General features: G+C 28.7%; 1 protein-coding gene across 2 annotated transcripts in view; it reads left to right on the forward strand.

Annotated features, from left to right (window-relative positions):
* LOC129966174 (uncharacterized) overlaps window positions 1–16,388 on the forward strand; it is a 448,724-nt gene that overhangs the window by 305,445 nt on the left and 126,891 nt on the right. For both annotated transcript variants that reach the window (XM_056080579.1, XM_056080587.1), the window contains exon 6: window positions 1,421–1,599. In XM_056080579.1, coding sequence (XP_055936554.1) covers window positions 1,421–1,599 — 179 coding nt within the window. The remainder of the gene's footprint in view (window positions 1–1,420; window positions 1,600–16,388) is intronic.

Genomic DNA, 16,388 nt, shown 5'->3' on the forward strand with positions numbered 1-16,388 from the left:
TGTTAGGTATTGGGCAGAAGTTCATTCACATGAGGATAAGTATATGTTCTGTAAAATTTGAAGAGTATACAGACTGTGAGAATTTAAATTATTTTACATTATTTTCAGAAAAAAAATAGTGTAAATAATTACAGTTTTTCCTAACTTTACTGTCTTATGAATAAAACTGCATCAGATTGATTCTAGCCACACAGGCAATAAAAGGTTTTATATTTTTACAATTTATTAAGATTTTAATTGTTTTCTAAAGATTTTTGTTTACATTTTATTCATAAATATAGTATTTGGACATTTTTTGGAGTATGCGTTTTGGTAATTGCTTGTTAGACTATTGTCTGTAAAGTTGTGGCGTCAACGAGTAATATATTTTCTGTTATGCGGTACATGTGTTGTAGTTCACTCACGTATGGATAAGTATATGTTCGATAAAATTCTAAGAATAAACAGATTGCGTGAATCTAAAATTATTTTATATTATTTTCAGAAAAAATTGTAACTAATTACAGCTTTTTCCACATCTTATTATATTATGAATAGCAAAGCATCAGACTGATTATATCCACATAGAAGAGTTTATATTTTTACAATTTATTAGGATTTTTAATCATTTTTTAAAGATTTTAATTTATATTTTTATTTATAAACAATGTGTACAAAATTATAGATTTAACAATGGAAATGTTTTGATTAACTTAATATATTTGCTTTAGAATGTTAAAAGAAATATACCTGTGTTAAAATGAATGTTTCGAGATTAACCCTCCGGCTGCTTATCCCGTGATTTCTGCGGGTTGGCAGTCAGTCCATTTTCTTTTCAATCCCTCGTTTTTCGCAGTTTAGAGTGTTTATTTTTACGATTTTAGATTTTTATTATACCGCATTATTATCGTATAGCATATAGTATTAGTTCACTTTGCTTGAAAAATATGTGAATTTGCAAAAATCGCATCTAAATAGTGATTTTAAAAAATTACACAGATAGAGGGTTAATAACCTCAAAATTAAAAATTTAATTGTTGCAGAAAATATGTTTAAATAATGATCGAAAGAGAGATCATGAAATGCATTTTATCTAAAATAATCAATAAATATGAAAAGTGATTTTATGAATTTAAAAATATTTGGGTTTTTTTTCAATATGTATTGTATTTTTAATCCTTATTATGATTTCAAATGAATAATTCAGATTTTTTTCAACACACGCTATCACCCATTATTAATTCTATGCATCATTTTTCAAGGATATAATTTTTTTTTCAAGACGAACAAGTTTATGAAATAAACATTGCGCCTCTTATTTCTCTAATATTGTAACAAATAATTTATACATAGCCTTCTGTTAGTAATATGCTGTATATCCAATTTTTGATTGTGAGTTTACATATAATCCGTGACTGATGTTATATATTTTTCTTTTCAGTTCATATGCATTGTGAAGCCACATCCATGACTGCTATTGTGAAAGTGATCACGCCATTCAGGGGGAGACTGTACGCACTAGGCCATCCCTACGAATGTTATGCTGTTTCAGTTAGAGCCAATGGGGAAGTTGCTCTTACTATGCCTTTGCATGGACGCACATGTGGAACTAAAAATTTGGTATGTCTCTCTTATTTTTATAATTGTTTGATAATCAGTTTTTAGTGATATTTTAGAGATTTTTCAAACTGATTTGAAGTGAAAATCGAAAAAAAAAGTGAATGTCTGCATGTGTAATAGTCAACCAATATAAAATCAGAAAATGAAATCAAATATTTATTTGATTTATACTTATTGAATAGTTCATACAATTTTTATTATATATATGAAGCTACGGATTATAGTAAAATAATTTTTAAATGAAATTTATATTAGTATATATGCTATTATTATATTTATTTAGTTTCTCTACCGAAAAAGATTTATTTTAAAGCAAAACAAAATAAGTTTTTTTTTAATATTTCGCACCAAATATTTGAAATTTCTTATTTTCGAAAGTTTAATCGCCAATACTTTCAATTTTCTTAAGTAAATAGATAAATTTAGTTAAGCTAAAGTAATTTTTAAATTCCTATTTTTGAAAGGATAACATTATTTCATGGAAAATCTTTCTTTTTTTTTCATTCAGAAAATATATAAAGCAATATATTTCAATCTAATATACCTTGTTAAAGACGAAACAATAAGTAATTTCAAGAACAAAAGGGCTCCTTATGAAGAGTTAAAAACGTTATTCGAATTCAAATTTTGCGACTTGTGTTGAATCAACTTTGTTGAATTTGATCAAATAATTTAGCCTCCTTAAAGTTTTGAAAAGTTTAAAGAGACTTATACTTATAGTCTCCTTGAATTTTTGAAAATTTCTCAAATGCTAACAGTGCATAGAAGTAGTTTCCGAGAAGGTATTTTTCACAGATGTTTCTACTTTCTAGCACACATAGGTTTTTATACACATTCTGTTTTAAAACATAAATTTATTAACTATCCCCCACCCTTCCGAATATCCTTTTGGGCGTGACTCTTAGTAATTCTTTTTATTTTCTTGTACACAAAATGTACAAAAAAAGAAAAAAAAATACTGCAATCGCAAAAAAAAAAAAAAAAAAAAAATCGAACTACAGATTTTGACGAGTATCCTTGTTTCAGATCTCCCTGAAATCGAAAAACATATTTTTGAATTATGTGTATTTATCTGTGTACAGGATTATTTAAAGTGTTTTGAGCTAGACAAATTGTATTTAATATATGGCCTTTACACCAAACTTACAGATTCAAAACGTATTTTCTACGAAACCCATTCATGAGAAGTTTACCTTTCTGGTTGCCCAAGTACAAGTGAACAAGATGATTGCAGAATATAAGGACATAGATATATAAAAGGCACAGATTGGTACAGATTTAGCATAACAAGTACAGATTTGTTTTAAAATTGAAGGAAATCTGGCGAAAGATTGATTGTCTATTAGTCTCCACATTTACATATATATGTAAACACAAAAACGCAGCAACTAACTAAAATTTGGTACTAGTTTTAGCATTTAAGGTGTAATTTTTTAACCCTTTTTAGGGCCATAGAAAGTATGCTTTCCACGAAATTCATCAATTTTCGCGTGAAGTTCTGTAGGTTGGCGTAAGTTCTGACAAGTTTTTCAATAAGACAGAAACTTGGATGCTTCAGTTCCTTATCTCACACAAAATGGTGTGTCTTGATTTGTTACTTAATTATTAATTAACCAAATTAATTAATCAATCGAATTAAATTTATCTAAAGCTAAATTAATCACTTTTCTCAAACCAATCCCAATCCTAAAAATATTTTAATATAGAATGATTTAAAAAATGGATTTTTAAAAGGTTAATCAGCATTTAAATCAAATCTATTGAAGGATTCACCATTTGTTGGTCTGTACATTCGTATACATGTAAATGCGATAGCTAAAAAATGCAACGTTTAATTGAAATTTGATATGCCATCTTGATAACATCATTATGGTGTCGTATTAAATTTTGGCTTTAATTGATCGATAAAATGGCCTCCAAAATGCATATTCGGTTTCCGTTGCCATATACTATGAAGCATAAAATTCTCAATTCTAAACATTTGTGGTGTCCAAGACTTTACCCAGTGTCCACAGTTTTATTCGAGAGATTAGAATTTAAACCTTTGTTACAAAGTTGGCAAAGTTTGGTGGTTTTGTGTCTAATACATCGTTTCATACACATTAAACTTTTCATTTATATTACCAAAGTATATTCACGGAACCTCACAAGGTAGGAACTAAAATATGGAAATGAATTTAGTAATAGATTAATAGTATAGACATAAATATTTAACTAGTATAATAGAAGTGCTTTAAGTCAATATTTTCTTTATAAAACCAGATGTATAAACTTACAGAATACAGTCAAGAGCAATAAGAACAATCTTTGATTTTCATTCGATTTTTATTTTCGTTCTTCCTTTTGTTTGATTCTTTCTTTTATTTCAGTTCTTCTATTTGAATTTATTTTCAGTCATATTAGATCTCTATTATTACTAATAAATGTAATAAAATCTATGATTTAAGTAAATAGATGCTCTAAAGTAAAATAAACAAACATAAAGCTAACCGAAACTTGCTTCTTTCTATTAGTATCCTTTCATCTTCAAATTTCTTATAAATTTGTTTACTTTAAATATCGCTTTCTTCACAACATATTAATGAAACGTACAAAGCATTAAAATCTGCAAAACTCTTTTCAGCTTATTCATTGAACAATTTTGAAAAATTCCAAAGATGTTTATTCGCTTTTTGAAATAAATAAGGAAGCGAAAGAAGTAAGCTGATATGAAGTAAATAATTAATATACTATTGTGTTTATTACATTTATATTCGGATTTTGTGTACTTTTAATTTATGACTATACAGTAGCCACATAATCATTAGACACAATGTGAGTCTGTATTTATATTTCTTCACCAACATATTGATCCCAGATGGATGAAAAAAATGAAACTACTTCTTCTCAATTGATATGATATAAAGAACACACTTTCTATCTGATGCACAAAGGCCGTTCAGTCATTTACATCTAATCCAAACCTCTTTTACAAATCCTTCTTTACGAACTCAAAATATTTTCTTTTCTTTCAAGTGCGAATCCCTTATTAATATGGGAAACAAACAGTTCCACCAAATGCAATTCCATGTTTTCCTTTCGCCGTTAGAATAAACATTTCCTCAGGGCTGTTTTGGAAAAGCTTGCATTTTTTTATATATATATTCCGAAAAAGAATTAGAATGCAAAGATAGGTCCCCTGCTAAATCTATTTCTGTCGCAGTGTCAAAAGGTTTCGCAGGAGACAATAACAGCTCATTCTTTAAAAGCTCGCGTCTTCCTTATATCAAAGGAATTGATTTTATTGAAATGCTGAAAACTTGAAAAGTAAACTTGTTACCATTCATCCTCTTTTAACGAGCTCAAATACTCCTCGCTTCTCATTATTTTTGGTTGGTATGTGTGCTTGCCGATAGTTTTCGCCATTTTATTGGAAAATGTACTTAAGTCCTGGGGGTGTTCTGAATTTCTTATCTGGGGTAGTGTTCTCAAAGACTACTACGTTTTTCTCAAATTCGATATTTCAAAAAGTATCCGTTACTTATTTTGGTATGAAAATAAAATATTTTTTTCGTAGAATGTATTCAGTAGAATGTTTGCTGCTCTTGCTGTGATTGGATTTTGGCATTGCTTAGAAATTCTCGTGAAGTTCTCAGGTCATTGATGCGTATATACGCTATATGGAAACGTCTCAGATTTATATATTTAAAAAAAAAATAAGAAAAATCGCATATGCGGTGATTTTCTTTTTAGTTTTGAGATTGCTTACAACATTTTGCTGTTTAAGACATGTTTTGGCTGTTAAAGATTCCTATGCTTGCTGTTTTTTAAAATCTACAAGGCAAAATTTTTCTGTGATTTCTTTTTCAAATTTGCCATACGTAATCTCAATTTTTAAATCAATTTATAAATGTTGTAACCAACAAATGATTAATTTGCATATTTTTTTACAGTATTTTTTTGATAAAATAGCTTAAAATTCTGTATATTAAAGAATAAAGATTCCCTATATTAAATAAAGATATTATTTCTCATATGATAGTGAAATTTTCCACAAATTTTTTATATTTATAGCATCAATATTTGCAATAATTTGACAATCATTCAAATTTTATATAAAAAAATCCTTCCTCGTATTATTTAAAGATTATTTATTTCTTTATGTATAGGAATGTGTTAGAACAATCAGAACTAAACATTAGAAATTTATTTTTCTGCCCAATCACTAAACTTTCAATGGAGTAATATATATATATATTCATCTCAGAAGGATAAATTATTCTTTAAAGCTATTCGGAAGACATGAGTTTTTTTCAAAATTGGCAATTATTATTTGGTTTTCATTCTTAAAACTTAAATACATTATCGTGCAAGTCATGATTTTTTATATTTAATTCATTAGAGAAATCGGTGTCATGGATAAATAGTAAATATTTTTATATTCGTTGACAAAAACTTTTTCTAATAATGCTTATAAAAAGAATAATGAAGAAGAATGTTTAAGAATGCTTCTTTCTAAAAACTTATTGAAAATGGTTTCAATAAAGCAAAATGATACCACATTCATATAGTTGAGTTTTTTAAAACTTTCTAAGTAAATGAAAGAAACTAAATCAGCTGAAAATTATTATTAGTTTGCCAATAATGTTATTTTCTTGATGCATTGCATGTCCGTGAGATTTTAAATAACACAAAAATAACAAACTCGCATTTTAAACTAATATTTATACTCAGCTTGACAGAAATGCGATGCTCCTAGAAAGAAAATATGTCTTCCCATACTTGCTTCTGATAAAAGAACATTCACTTGCATCAAATAAATCACTGTAAATAATCGGAAAACAGCTCCTATCTATTCATCTACTTTAAATGGAAATATACATTTCCATTTCCAGAAATTCCTAGTAAAAAGAAATGAACGATGTCTCTTTTAACAAATATGACGTCTAATTCATTACATTCTGAATGCTATTTAAATGCATTGCAGGAAATGCAGTAAATTGGACATTGTGGCAGTTATAAGTGAAATCTCTCGCTGTTTACATTGAACACAACTTGCTTTTCGCTAAAAAACAGGGGGAAAAAAAGAAAGTCCTCTTCGACGTTCTGGTTTTGTTTGACTTGACTCCCCGCTGCAGCATTACCATAATCTGCATTCTCCCTCAACAAACAACCATCGCTCAAAACATCGTTCATCCAACTCTTGGCTGCACCACAGAGTGAGTAATGTTTTCTTCCTGAACCCCAAATGCCCCAGCGTCTTTTACATATGTATGGCGCTGTGCCATGCTGCACGAGAATGTTTAATTGCCCTGAGCTCCTCCTACCATCATGCAAATGTTCGCCAAGGCGTCTTCGGGCATGTTGGGGTTATATCCCTTACATTGAATGGAGGAGAGTTGGTGTTCGTAGGTGTGGGTAAAATTCACACTATCTTCCCTCCAGAAGTGTTAAGCAAATACTGGGTTCACATGTGACCTGAATCCAAACTGTATTCTGTTTCTGGTGGATTCACCAGATGGTACTGTATCAGAGAATATGAGTGAATGCATTGTTGCACGCAATGATTTTATTTAAGTCTAATAGGAAAAAAAAGATTTAATGGACTTTGACTGAACATGCATTTTTCCCAAGGGAAAAAAATGTAATAGTATTTAGGTTCAGAAGAGATTACTAGCTAATTATAGAATGCATCATTCATGGAAAATTGGTTGATAGTTTTTCTATTCAAAGTAAACTTTTCAATTTGCAAAGAATGTTGAGTTCATAAAGAGATTAAAGGAAATTCAGTACTCATTTAAAAAATAGTTTTATTCATAGGTATTACTCTTCTTAGACTGATTCTGGCAAGATTTGAACATGAGTTTGTCTCTTGGAATATTAAATATAAGCGTCATAAGTAATTTAATAAAGTGTTAGTGTATGATCTTAATATCCTTTTTAAGTCTTATTCCATAGATGTATCACTAAAAGAAATTTTTATTGTTCTACATTAACAATAATTAGATTAATATATAAATTAATTTTTGTAAAGACTGAAAATGAGTTTTACTCTTGGAATATTAAATATAAACCTTAAAAAATAATTTAATAGTGTTATAATATGATTTTAATATCCTTTTTTAGCCTAATTCCATAGATGTATCACTAAAAGAAATTGTAATTGCTCCTCATTAACAATTACTAGCAATTAGAAAAATTAGTATTTAGGTACAGGTAAAGGAGATAAAATAGGCTTTGAAATATTAAACAATCTTTTATTTAAAATCCATAGAAATTGATATAAAATCTTTACTGAAATCCTTTCAATTATGGTAATTTTATATCTATATGAGGGGCAAACAAACATTTTTGTTCATGAGTTTCAAAGATCTATGATCTTATTTTCCCAACGAACCATTCTGAAGCTTTAATATAAAGTTGTGAAAAAGGTGGTTATTTATCTGAAATTTGTCACTAATTGTGCTTGTCTGTTCACTTATTTATAATATCTGGACGGTTATAATTTCTCTGAAATAATAATTCCGGTTACAAAGTTTTGAAAATAATTATCTAATTAATTTTGATTAACTGGATAATAATTATGCCACCCTGGGGAAAAACATTTAATAAGCCAAGATAATGTGTTTCATTGTTCACCATGAATTAATATTTAATGAATTTTTTTTTGTTTACAATAAATCATTCTCAATAAGGGTGAAAAAATAAGCTTCTACCATATGCGCGCGCACGCACGCACACACACGCACACACACACACACACACACACACACACACACACACACACACACACACACACATTGAAAATTGTAAATCTAATGAACTATCGTAATAATTTTTTATCAGAAATTTTTGACATTTTTGGCTATGCTTATAAATAGACATTTATTTATTTTTATGCGATTAAAAAATCTAAATAGATATTAAACTTTTAACAGCCTTAAAGTCAAAATTTGAATCAGTTTTCTTTATTATGATCAGTTTCTTCTTCTTTTTTTTTTTTTTTTTTTTTGCTCTATTTCTGGTAATTGGAAATTTATACAGTTTTTTTAAACATTTAAGTTTTGGTTAAATGGATTTCGAAGGACTTACCAAATGAATTTGGGAAATTCTTATCTTTGGAAAATTTCTAAGCATAAAGCAATTTGTTATATTTGTTATCTAGGTTTAAATATTGGATACTTATCTATATTTATTAACTAGTTTACAAAGTTAAATCCTTGCCAAAATTGCTTGTACCAGATGCCTTTTTTTATAATATTGAAATAATTTAATGAAATTTTATTAAAAAAGGTATTTCATTTCAAAATAAATAACTTTTTAAAAGTACTTAAAATTTCAAAAATGTATATGTTACTGAATAATTTCAACGATCAGTAACTAAAATTGTCTATGGAAAAATTTAACAATGAAAAAGAACATCTTGTAAACCTTTTCTTTTCCATTTGTTCTTATATTCTAAAATAAAACAAAACTAAAATAGTAATAATAAATCCTTTAGAAATAAAAAAACAATATTTTGTTTTCTTTTAGTGGAAATTTCAAAATATCTATAATTATGCCGTTAAGCAAAATGAAGAACTTTTATTTTTAGATCAAAAGTTTAGAAGTGATAGATAAAATATTTCCTTTTTAACTAATATTCGAATTCTTCAACATGAAAAGAAATGGTCAAATGTAATAATATTTCGTAAAAGTCTCAAGGTATATTCAAGCATTACAAAACGTAATCTCATTTCCTACACCTAATCCCTCAATCCTTCAGCGCTTCGAACATATTCTCTTTCGAACCAAAACAATACAATTCCTAGTATCTAATTCAAACTGACATAATCCTTGATTACATTTCTCCTTTTCCTTCCAACATCCTGACCTAATCCATCTCGCAAAACGTCGACGAGGCATTTCAAAGACTTCCTCCTCCAGGAATAAAACCGGCAACTCCAGCCATCTCATACAATCGTCAACACACACGGTCAAACACGCCCAGCTATGCACGACGTCCGAGCATTCTCCACGAAAGACGGATTCATTAATTGCAATCGTTTAATCAGGGACCAGCAGGAGCACCCTATTATGCAAATTTCCAGTATGCCGCGGGAAGGGTAGAAAGGAGAGTGGCGTGATTTTGCCTGCTCCAGACGTGAGAAATCATCCGAACTCGGCGTAATTTTCTGGCGCAATTCTCTCAAAATTCGCCGGTCCTGCTAATCCATCAACTAGGACCCTTGGAATGTCATCGCCAAATACCGCCCATACCACTCGGATTAATTTTAAAATCGATGGGAGCATGTTGGGTGGGACTTTAAAGAGGATGTTCATTACCACGAGCTGGGAAATGTGTTCTCCGGTAAATGTATGCCGATGTCGTGTGGTGTTTGCCTTGACAAGAGTGGCACGTCATGTATTTTGGGTCTGCTGGGTTAAGAGAGTGTTTGTTGTAGGCAACGCAACAATGGTGTTCAATGCCGTAAATAGCTCCTCGATAGTTTAATGATATAAATATCTGTTTAAAGTTTATTGCTTTTTTAGAGATTTTTGGAAAATTTGCAATAAATATAAAAAAAAATATTTTTTCATTAATGCATATACAAAATTCTGGAAGTCAGAGTAAAATTTGTAAAGACACGTGGCATCTTATAAATTAAAATTTAATCCGCAATCATAATATATTTTTAAACGGTTGTTAAGAATTTCATTTCTTATGATATATATTGCTGAGTAGTATTTTTTTATATGGTCGATATAAAAATTCAATATATATATTTTATATATATATATTTATATATATATATTTATATATATATATTTATATATATATAATATTATGATATATAATATAAATCTAAATAAAATCCTAATTAATTTCCAAAATTTTTATCTTAATTTAACTCCTCTATTGTCCTATTTCCTGATCTTATTCCACCTTTTTTATTGAATTAATGCTGAACAGTTTTGTAAAAATTGCTGAAATCGACAAGTTCCCCTCACTCCAAGTGAAGGGATAAAAATCTGTCGATCTAAACAATTTTTTTAAAGGATACCTATAATTCCCTTACCTAAATCGACACGTGTAAAGAAATCTCTATCAGAATCTCATGGTATAATAATCATCGTAAAAATATTTCTGCCGCTCTTTTTCTCTTTTTGATCTTGTGTTGTATTCTGGTTTGACGTACCTCGTCGCTTCTTGCTTATACGTAAATTATGTCTCCAAGGATGGAATAAAGCGAAGTTTAATACATTTTAAAAGTGTCTCTAGCTTCGGCCACGACTCAGCTCCAAAAATATATGTTTTTACATAATATAAAATAATATCAAACATATTTTAGCAGATGTGTGGCCGAGAAGATTGAACTTTTTGAAATTTTAAAACTTTGATTTATTTCATCACAGGTGTCATAATTTACACAGAAAATAAAGCTGTAAGACATACTTCATCTAAGGCTTCATCGTGACACAAGAGCAGAAGGGACCAAAAATTTTCCCTTCGATCCTTTTACTATTAGATTTTGATAGGTATTTCTTTGCCATGTGTCGATTTAGGAAAGGGTATCTTAGGTATCTTCATTGGAATGTTGTAACCATTAAGGGGTTTTATCCCTTCACTTGGAATGCGAGAAATTACTAAGAACAACAGTTTTATAGGGCGCTTGTAGAATTAATTAAATAAAAGGTGGGGATTGGATCAAGAAATAAGAGAACATTTTAGAATGGAGTTAATATGAGCTAGATTAAGATAAAAATTAGAAAATTAATTATAATTTAAGAGATATAATCACTCCGTATTACACTTGTAAAATAATTTTAAACCATTTTTTTCTGTTTATTTTATTTAATCTTAAGTATATTTGTATTTCATTGTGAGTTTCCTCATTAAATTAACAATAAGTTTTATTTAAATTCACTGCCAAATGATGCCAGTAATATTGAATCAAAATTAATTTAAAATAATTTATTAATTAATATTTAATTTATGAACATTTTACAAATATTGTACTGTAGCAAAACAGAAAAGAATTTCAGAACTCTGTGGTGACATAAAGTAAAAAAACCGGTTCGTTTCTTTTCATATAAGAGTTAGTTACCATATTTTAAATATATCATTAATATTTGCATCCAATCAAATGCTTGATTACCTATACATATTGAATATTTTCTCTACGCATAAAGACTGATTTTTCAATTTCTGGGATTGATGAAATTAATCCGAATACCAAGTTATTAAAAATTATTTTTTATATATTCATTATAATGATTTTATTCAGAAATTTAAACACCAGTAAAGATACACGCTTAATAGTTATCAAAATAAAAATTTAATAACTAAGTGTTATTAATATTTTTCTTTAGAAGTCAGAATGTCACCTGGTTGATTAATAATCCATATTAAATATTAAATCTGAGTCAAAAAAGTTTGAATCTGTATACATTCTAAATTTCATTTAACTTGTTCATTCACTTATTCGGTGTTTTAAAGATAAATACTTGTATATAATTAATAATACTTAGATAATACTTGTATATAATATAATTGCATAAAGTTTAAAAAAATAATTTTTAGTTCAAAACGCAGAATTTAAAAGTGGAATAAAATGAAAAATATCTTACTTTAAAAAAAGGATTAAAAACAACAACTTTGTAAAGCAAACACTTTTGTATAATTAAAATGGCAGAGCTCCGCTATATAAAAGAATCAGAATTCCCGATACATCATTATGGCTTAAAGCTGTAATTTTGGCAATTATATAGATAATATTTTAAATTATAGATGCAATTTTTTTCCGCAAACAGAATTGTTGCTGAATTTAAAGGTATACTTTCTTTGTAATAGTACAAGAATGAAATTTAGAAATCAGGAAATGATCCAGAAGAGAATACAATTTTGATAATCTTTGTTACTTTTTCTTTGTTGTTATCCTTCCTTCTATTTATAACATTTTTTTTTCAAATTGAAATATCTGCAAGAAAAAAACTGTTTAAGAAATATTAATCAGATGTTCCAATTTTGACACATTAATATGTTATTTATTTTCCACCTGATAGAAGTAACTTTCTTCGTGAAGATTTTCCGAGTTAATTTCACGGAAAAGATATTTATTTCTCACCTGTCTGTAAAAATGAAGAAAAAAATAGGCAAGTAAATGTTGCAAGTTTATGCTAATTTATATCCGAAAGTTATTTTTAAAAGGTTTAAAAGAATTTTTTAAAAAATTATGGGAAAAAAAATTTTTGTCCAATGAAATCAGAACTTAAAACTTGGCATTACCTAAAATTTAATGTAAAGTTAAAACCTTACATTATTTCAAAAAAATTTAAAAGAGAATTTCAAAAAAATTAAAGTTTTTAACTTATTTTTTCATTGTAATGTAAAAAAAGTGCAATGAAAACAGGCTCTAACAATTTAAAAAGAATTTAATACACAAGTACGTATACAAAACACTACATTACAATTACATACATTTAATCAATATTTATATTTACAAGTGTAACCTAAGTACATCTCATGCTTATAATTTTGCTGCTAACCTCATACTGCCGCTGTGCGTTTATTTGGCGAGGAGGTTGGAGCTTGGTTGGCGCATTAGCTTTAGTTGAGTGTGTTACAGTAATACATTTCCAACGTAATCAACGTTAGTCCAAGTGATCCAATATTCTGATTGGAATCTATACAAGTAATTTGCTGGACAAACATTTTAAGTTTGATTCATTATAATAAGATGAATATGAGTATAAGGGGGATATTTTACAGGATCTTTCATAAAGCAGAGAAGTGAGTTTTCTTAAACCACTAAAGTCGGAGTTTCTGAAATCATAAATTAGTCTCAAAGCCCATGAATTCTTTAGAATTTATTTCTTCTTTTATTCATACTTTTTGATTAATAAATAAGAATTTTCTCATAGAATAATGATCTAATTTATTTTCTTACTTACTGAATAGAGGATATATTCAATTATATAGGCAATTATTACTGTTTGTTACTAAACAGTTATCAATACATTTTATGTAGTTATTTCACTATATGATGTAGAATACTATATAGTAGTTTAATTTCATAATACAAAATGGATGCTTTTTAATATTATATAAATACTACGCAGTTTCTATTTCTTTTTAGGTATTTTTCTGTTAGCCGGGAGCAAGCGAAAAGTATCCAAATAATTTAGACCTGCTCCCAACGCGTCGCCAAACAAATTTGTAGAATTATATTTGCATACAAGTTGGCGCTTATCTTGGCGACATTTTGTTGGCGCAAGTCTAAATTATTTGGCGGCCTTCCTCTAGAGCCCAGCTAATCGGAAAGTACCCCATTATTCATTTGTATTCTACATTATCCATTTCTTCTATACATATTAAATAGTTCTAAATGACTACTTAAATTCGAAGTCAAAGTACAGTATTCCAATTTGACCTATTCTACCTACTTTGTCCTCCTATTTGGCTTGATTGGTGCACGTATGTGTCATTAATTGTTTCAGATGAAGAAATGAAATTTTGAAATCTATGTTAACACAAAATATTTCAATTTTTGAAATGTACTTAACATGTTTAGACAGAAAGCCTGTTGTCTTTATTAAAAAAAAAAAATAACGTCAAAAGATATTTTTGTTCTTAATTCGGCACCAAATTTACATGTGCTGTGTAACTGTTTCCGTAATAAATGTTCTTTACGCTGTTTCCTCTCTCTGCATTTTATTGTTTAAGAAAAGTCATGTTTGACAAACTGTTATTAATAATGCCAGATTGGATTTGAAACTGCAATAATTTCGTCACAGCTGCCTGCCATCTGAAAAGAATAAGTCTTTGATTTTAAATTAATCAAACCCTAAGAAATATATTTGACTTTCTTTGATTAGTCGTTGTTAAGAGTCATTCATCTGAGATATGAACCTCCCGTTTTAAATGAGTTATCAATTAAATGAACAACTTCGAGAAAATCTTCGAAAATTAATTCATACCACAGAAGCAACAGTTCACCCATTCTATTCTCACGTGAACCATATGTCCCACTGATGTGACATCAAAACAATGATGGAAGATCAAAAGAATGTTGCTTTCTTCAAATTTTGCTGTTTAAGAAAAACTATGTTTGGCAAAATATTGTTACTAATATCAGGTTGGGATTGAAACTGTAATAATTACATCGCAGCTGCCATCTGCAAAGAATAAGTCTTTGATTTTAAATTAATCAAACGTTAAGAAATATATTGGCTTTCTTCGATTAGTTGTTGTTGCGAGTCATTCAGCCGAGATACGAGCCTCCCATTTTAAACGAGCCATCAATTAAATAAACAACTGCAGGAAAATCTTCGAAAATTAATTCATACCACAGGAGCAACAGTTCGCCCACGCCGTTCTCACGTGAACCATATGTTCCACTGATTGTGACATCAAAACAATGATGGAAGATCAAAAGAGGTCTGCTGTAAGCAGAAACACGTGCTGTTTGGATTCACTTTCCCACAGACTAACCCACATTAAAAAAAATAACAAAAGGCCCCCAAAAGACGAGCTAATAAATGAAATAAAGACTAAAACAAAAAATGATATACGATATCGTTTCATTATAAAATTTTTCCCATCTGCCTTCCAACAAAGCATTCTTAATTATACCCATCTTACTAACCAATCAATCTCTTAGAGTCAGCAGTGAGCTTCGCTTTTGTGTGGTTATTCTTTTTTTAATTAAACTCGCTACGTAAGGGTAATCAATACTTCACATCTGACAACTCGCCCCACGATTGGATACAAAAGACCCACCCTAGATTGCAATCTGTGGCTTTTGTACTGATTGAATCATGAATGGATATTTCTGAATATTAATTATGAGCAACAAAGAAAACCATTGTGATGCAATCCATTATAGAGAACATCTATAAGGCTGCAACTGAGAGTATAAGGTTTTGGATTTAAAAAAAAGATACGTTTCGTTTAAGGATTGTTCAGATGAATAAGATAATATAAAATATAGTTACTCTGTTTGTTCATTTGCAACAAATGCTGCGGGAAATGTTTATTGTTAGTGCTGAATGAAACGTTTATGAATCATAATTTAGTTCAAAGAAAAACTTTCATTCCTTTCTGATTGTTTGAGAGTGGAATTTGAATTTAAAAACATGCTCATTTAGGCTTCTTTTTTTTCATTTTTTAACTATTGAATTTAAGCATTTTCTATATCTAATTGCAAGCAAATTCAAATACCCAAAATAATAAATAATAAAGAAAAAGAAATTAGATGTAGCTATGTGAAAAATTTTAATAAAAAAACAAGTCGTTTTAAATGTTGTTTATGTAAGCTAAAAATAAATACTCTCTGAAACAATCTAAATTGTGAGAATTTTTCTCAGAATTCTTTGAATTCCTAGAAAAAATTTGTCTACTTTTTAGACCATTTTACTGCTATTTAAAAAAAAGAGTGCTTATTTTCCCTTACGCGGTATTCCTTGAAAGTATGCTCCCTTTAAACAATTTTGGATGTTTTAAAACAACTGCCTTTTATATTCGCCACTTAAAGTAAGAAAATAAATAATGTATTCTTTTTTTAATTTCTAATTGATTTATTGTACAGTAAGACAATAATAATCTCAGTCACCAAGGAGCAAAAGATTTCAAAAGTTGATACAAATATATTAGAGAAAATACTGATCTACTACTCATAAATAAGGCTGAAATTGTTTGTATCTATTTAATAAACATTTAGTTACGGCAAAGTATTTACAAATACAGGAAGGCAGTTAAATAACTTTTCCTATTTAAAGGAATCTTTAATTAAAGCTAATAAAAGGGGCGACGACGAATTTTATAAGCA

This window comes from Argiope bruennichi, chromosome 1, assembly GCF_947563725.1.
Source record: "Argiope bruennichi chromosome 1, qqArgBrue1.1, whole genome shotgun sequence".
NCBI classification, from domain to species: domain Eukaryota; kingdom Metazoa; phylum Arthropoda; class Arachnida; order Araneae; family Araneidae; genus Argiope; species Argiope bruennichi.